Source organism: Paralichthys olivaceus, chromosome 3 (genome assembly GCF_024713975.1).
Source record: "Paralichthys olivaceus isolate ysfri-2021 chromosome 3, ASM2471397v2, whole genome shotgun sequence".
NCBI lineage: Eukaryota > Metazoa > Chordata > Actinopteri > Pleuronectiformes > Paralichthyidae > Paralichthys > Paralichthys olivaceus.
Window position 1 is genome coordinate 139,176 of NC_091095.1, and position 6,000 is coordinate 145,175.

Genomic DNA, 6,000 nt, shown 5'->3' on the forward strand with positions numbered 1-6,000 from the left:
GCAAGTTCACAGACATACAAACACGCACGCACGCACACACGCACACACACACTACATCACACAGGGAAATGGAACAGGGTCTGTGGGGCAGAACCAGATGGAACAGACCCTCTGATCCAGACCAGGTTTAAATATCGACTGTTTCTATCAAACAAATGTAAAGTCGAGTAATTCATCAATGTTTCAGTGACAACAAATAGAAAAACACGACGTTTCATTGAAATCACCTGAATCTGATGAAAGTAAATTCACCCAAAAAAACGGTTTCACATGTTTTTACACAAATCCACATCAGCATCTTCAAAACATTAGAACTTTCGAATATTAGCTCATTAGAACATTAGAAAATTAAAACTTCAGAACATTAGAGCTTTCGAACATTCAAACATTACAACTTCAGAACATCAGTACATCCGAACTTTAGAACTTCAGGACATTAGACCTTCAGGACATCAGAACTTCAGAACTTTACAACATTAGAACCTCAGAACATTAGAACTTTAGAATTTAGAACTTAGAACTTTCGAACATTAGAACATTAAAACTTCAAAACAATAAAACTTCAGAACATTAAAATTTCAGAACTTTAGAACTTCAGAACATTAGAACTTTAAAACATTAGAACTGTAGACATTAGGACATTAGGACATTAGGACATTCAAACATTAGAACATTAGAACTTCAGAACATTAGAAATTCAGAACATTAGAATTTTAGAACATTAGAACATTAGAACTTCAGAAAATTACAACCTGCTGTTCTCTACCTTTCATGCAGGAGATTATGTTTCTCTTCCTCACTTCCTTCCTTTCCTTGCTCTCCCTCCTTCACTCATCTTTTCTCTCTCTCTCTTCTTCTTCTCTGTTCCACATTTATTTTCTCACTCTATTTCCTTTTCTCTTCCCCATTTACCTCAGTTTTTTCAGGGCTAGGACCAGGACCAGAACCAGAACCAGGACCAGAACCAAGGCCAGGCCAGGACCAGGGCCAGGTTTGCGACCAGAACCAGGGACAGGACTAGGAACAGAACAAGGGCCAGCTTCGCGTCTAGAACCTAGAATCTAGTGTTTTAAGGTACTGTATCCTAATGTACCGTGTTCTCTGGTACCGTGTTCTCTGATACCATGTTCTCTGATACTGTGTCCTAATGTACCGTGTTCTCTGGTACCGTGTTCTCTGATACCATGTTCTCTGATACTGTGTTCTCTGATACTGTGTTCTCTGATACTGTGTTCTCTGATACCATGTTCTCTGATATCATGTTTACTGGTACCGTGTTCTCTGGTACAGTGTTCTCTGGTACTGTGTTCTCTGGTGCTGTGTTCTCTGGTGCTGTGTTCTCTGGTACTGTGTTCTCTGGTACTGTGTTCTTGGGTAATGTGTTCTCTGGTACTGTGTTCTCTGGTGCTGTGTTCTCTGGTGCTGTGTTCTCTGGTACAGTGTTCTCTGGTACTGTGTTCTCTGGTGCTGTGTTCTCTGGTGCTGTGTTCTCTGGTACTGTGTTTTTGGGTAATGTGTTCTCTGGTACTGTGTTCTCTGGTGCTGTGTTCTCTGGTACTGTGTTCTTGGGTAATGTGTTCTCTGGTACTGTGTTCTCTGGTGCTGTGTTCTCTGGTGCTGTGTTCTCTGGTACTGTGTTCTTGGGTAATGTGTTCTCTGGTACTGTGTTCTCTGGTGCTGTGTTCTCTGGTGCTGTGTTCTCTGGTACTGTGTTCTTGGGTAATGTGTTTTCTGGTACTGTATTCTCTGGTGCCTTGTTCTCTGGTAGTATTTTAAGGTACAGTATCCTAATGTACAGTGTTCTCTGGTACAGTGTTCTCTGATACCATGTTCTCTGATACCATGTTCTCTGGTACCATGTTCTCTGGTACAGTGTTCTCTGGTACCGTGTTCTCTGATACCGTGTTCTCTGGTGCCGTGTTCTCTGGTACCGTGTTCTCTGGTACCGTGTTCTCTGGAACCGTATTCTCTGGTACCGTGTTCTCTGGTACCGTGTTCTCTGGTACCGTGTTCTCATGGAACCGAATTCTCTGGTACCGTGTTCTCTGGTACCGTGTTCTCTGGTACTGTTGATGACTTCGTTGATGACCTGTTGTGACATCATATCCTCTTGAACACAAACTGGTTTTATGTCTTTATTAACATTAACAGACTCACACAGTTTCACAACAAACACACAACATTAATGGGTTAATTGATCAAGGTGGTCACCATGGTAACAGCATTGATCTGTTAAGAAGCTCATTGCTGCCAGAATTCAATAAGATGATGAAATGGTCAGATTCTTAAAACATGAAATTTCTCTATGAGGTTCTATGAGGTTCTATGAGGTATAAGTGATTATAAGGTAATTTTGAAGTTTTCAGTCGTGTCACATGACCTTGAAATATTGATCCAGAGCTTTTACTTTGTACTTCAAAAAAAAATTCACTTGGATCTTAGTTTAATTATTTTCTCATCACATATTTGTTATTCTACATGTATTGGTTTGTTTTATACATTTTAACAGAAATGAGCTTCCGTAGTTCTGAGACACGACTGAACAAACCTGAAGAGAAAAAAGGTCTTTTCATTTTCCTGACAAACTGAATCTTTTTCAAATATAAATTAATCGACTACACAGACGTCGCTAAAGATGACAACAAACATCGAGTGGAAAACATTTTCAGCAACTTTTTCTAACAGTTATTTTTTTACAGTCACATGACAAACAGGTGATTCTCACATATCACTAATCAGATTCAGCTCTGACGTCAGATTGAACTCAAACAACACGTGGATGTCATGTCTGACTTGTGTGTGGTCACATGACATAGACTCTCAGTTTAAATGTTAGAAATGAACAAGTGAATTATGAATTATCATAAGTTGAACTTTCTGAACAAACTTGGACAGGAAACATGTTACTGAAGATTCAAATCATCTCGTCAGCTGTTTTCATGTCTTCACTGATGTTTAAATCTGTTCAACATGTTTTAAGATGAAAATTCCTGATCTCTGCCCGTGCCCTCTGTGATGTGTTGTTGTTTTTTTTTACAGGAAGTGGAGGAAAAAAGGTTTCATGAATTAATCTGTTCTTAAATATTTGTGGATATTTGTGTTCTACAGGTTCTATCTGATCTTAGGGGGTCAGTACAAAATCTGGTTCCTCTTTTATGAGGATCAGTAACATGAACAGAACCTGGACCCTCATTATACATGTTCACCAGGTGAGTTCCGGTGAGTTCAGGTGAACTGAGGTGGAGCTGCAGATTGGAGCATGTGAAAATTCACTGGTTCCAGTTTAACCAGTTTGATCTTTTCTATAAGTGCTGTGTGTCCTGATCAGCTGATTGGTTTGTGAGGACGCTGCCTGGTGAAGTTCACACCTGTTTCCTGAACAAACTCAAACTGACGCCACACATCCTCTCTCACATTCTGATGTTTAGGAAGATGAGGTGACATGCCCCAAGGAAGCCACCGTTGTCTCCCTTGGGGAGTACTCCACCTCCTCCTTGTTGGGGTGGGAGGAATTGTCGGATTTGCTGCGGCTGAACTCGGCGCCCATGATGGGCCCAGTGAACTTGGTGTGGGGCCGGATGCAGGAGGTGCAGCACAGCAGCGTTTTAAGGAATGCACGGCGCATTTCGTTGCTGGTGAGTGTGTAGATGAGAGGGTTCATGGCAGAGTTGAGGACAGCAAGCGCCAGGAACCACTCAGCCTTGTAGAGAATGGGGCAACTGAGCGTCTCGCAGGCCACGTCCAGCAGCAGGAGGATGAAGAGCGGTGCCCAGCAGGCGATGAAGCAGCTCAGGACGATGATGACGGTCTTCAGCAGCGCCAGCGACTTCTCTGAACTCTTGCTATTGGCGTTTGCATTGCTGCGTCCATTGGACACCTTGCGGAACACAAGTTTGCGGCTGCGAGTGCGCACCAGTGCATAGATTCGGGCGTAGAGCACCACGATGGCCATGAGGATGATACTGAACACAGTGGTGCAGAACAGGATGTAGGTCTTGTGGTAGAGCGGCAGCACGGTAGAGCACTGCATCATGCTCTGGATGCAGTTCCAGCCCATCACAGGCAGGCCGCCCAACACCGCTGCAATCATCCACACGGTGCTGATAAGCAGGAAGACACGGCAGGTGTTACCGTTGTTGTGCAGCTTCATCTTCAGCATGGTGAGGTGGCGCTCAATGGCGATGGCCAGAAGGCTAAAGACGGACGCTGCCAGTGCCACAAACATGCTGCCCTCTCTGAAGAACCACTGTGTTGGTGACAGCTTGTAGGTGTTGGCACCTGACAGCAGGATGTTGGCGGTGTAGACGACGCCTGCCAGCAGGTCAGACAGGGCCAGGTTCCCAATGAAGTAATACATGGGCTTGTGGAACTTCTTGGTTCTCCAAATAGTTGTTAGGACCAGGATGTTCTCCAGGATGATGAAGCAGCACACGATGATGAAAACCACAGAGTCAGCCTTCAGACCTGAGTCCTGCTCCGTCTTGCGGAACTTACCGGTGTAGTTGTAGTGTTTGGAAATCAGGTCGGAGTAGCCGGGTTCAGCCATGGCCTGCTGCAAGCAGGAGTCCAGCAGAGGGCGCCCTGTCCTCAAAGTTCAGAGAACCTTGTCAGGTAGTGACCCAGAAGAGGGGCGGAGGGAGTCCAGGCTGCTGGATGAGGACATGGTCCTGCAGAGAGACACCAACTGTAAGAGACTAATCTCATATTTTACCAATGAAAATTAAATCACTGATCATTAAATATTTGTTTGAAATATATTTGATCAGTAAACTGTTCTGTAATTAACTCATTAACATATTTAAACACGTTCAGACTTACCATTAATAATAAACATTTTTATTATTTTTATTGATTTTAATTAATTTAACGAGTTAAATTATCAGGTTGTTCTTTTTTTCTTCAGCTAAATGAAATAATTATATTCAGCTCACATCGTTTCTATTGGTTTAATTTAGCTGAATTTAGTTTCTATTCATTTGATTTAGTTTCAAACGGTTTCTATTGGTTTGATTTAGTTTCAAACGGTTTCTATTGGTTTCTTTTTCTGATCTAATTTGGATCAAACGTCGTCGTTTTAACCACAAACCGTTCAAGTGATTTTCCGTGATCAACTGATCTGAGTTCATTTAAACGCGGTTTAAAGATTTAAATTCTTCAGAGTTTAAAACTGAAGTTCGGTTAAAAAAAAGATGGAACTGATTTAAACTGAATTTAATGTTTCAGTTAAGTTTGAATAAAGTTTCTTTACCTTCAGACGGAGGAAGAAGAAAAACGGTCCGACTGCAGAGAGACACGGAGCAACAATACACACACACACACAGTCACACACACACACACACACGCACACACACACACACACACGCGCGCACAGAGAGAGACACACACCACACGCGCACACAGAGAGACACACACACACAGAGACATACACAGAGACATAAAAGCACACACACACAGAGACACACACAGAGACATACAAGCACACACACACAGAGAGACACACACACGCGCACAGAGAGAGACACACACACACACACACCACACACGCGCACACAGAGAGACATACAAGCACACACACACAGAGAGAGAGAGAGAGAGAGACACACACAGAGAAAGAAAGAAGGAGCAACAATATACACACATACACACTTTTTGGTTTCACAGTTAAAATCAATCCAAACATAAAACAACGTCCTGAGAAAAATATAATAATAATAATATAGTCATTAAACATTATTATTATAACTGTAAAAATAATATCTAATATTCTTAATAATAGTGAAAATGCCATATATTTACTTTCTTACTTGAAAAACAAATCAGTTGCTGGTTGTATCGATAAATGTACATTTTATTTTATTTAACACACATATGAGTTCTTTTGTTTCCTATGAGAAACATCCAGCTGACCCCCCCCCCAACCTCTGACCTCTGTCACATCGGTGATGTCAGCAGGAGCTGGGGGTCAAATAGTAACTCTCACTGTGGACCTTGTCTCTGGAG

General features: G+C 42.2%; 1 protein-coding gene across 1 annotated transcript; it reads right to left on the reverse strand.

Moving 5' to 3' along the window:
• Positions 1–3,287: 3,287 nt before the first annotated feature.
• Positions 3,288–5,389, reverse strand: s1pr1 (sphingosine-1-phosphate receptor 1). The gene is made up of 2 exons (XM_069519639.1): positions 5,249–5,389; positions 3,288–4,667 (listed from the first exon to the last, which is right to left on the reverse strand). Exon 2 carries the CDS (start codon positions 4,544–4,546, stop codon positions 3,425–3,427), a length of 1,122 nt encoding a protein of 373 aa, XP_069375740.1. The 5' UTR covers positions 4,547–4,667; positions 5,249–5,389; the 3' UTR covers positions 3,288–3,424.
• Positions 5,390–6,000: the final 611 nt, after the last annotated feature.

Coding starts and splice junctions, on each gene's coding strand:
- s1pr1 (XM_069519639.1), bottom strand. CDS start 4,546: ATGGCTGAACCCGGCTACTCCGACCTGATTTCCAAACACTACAACTAC.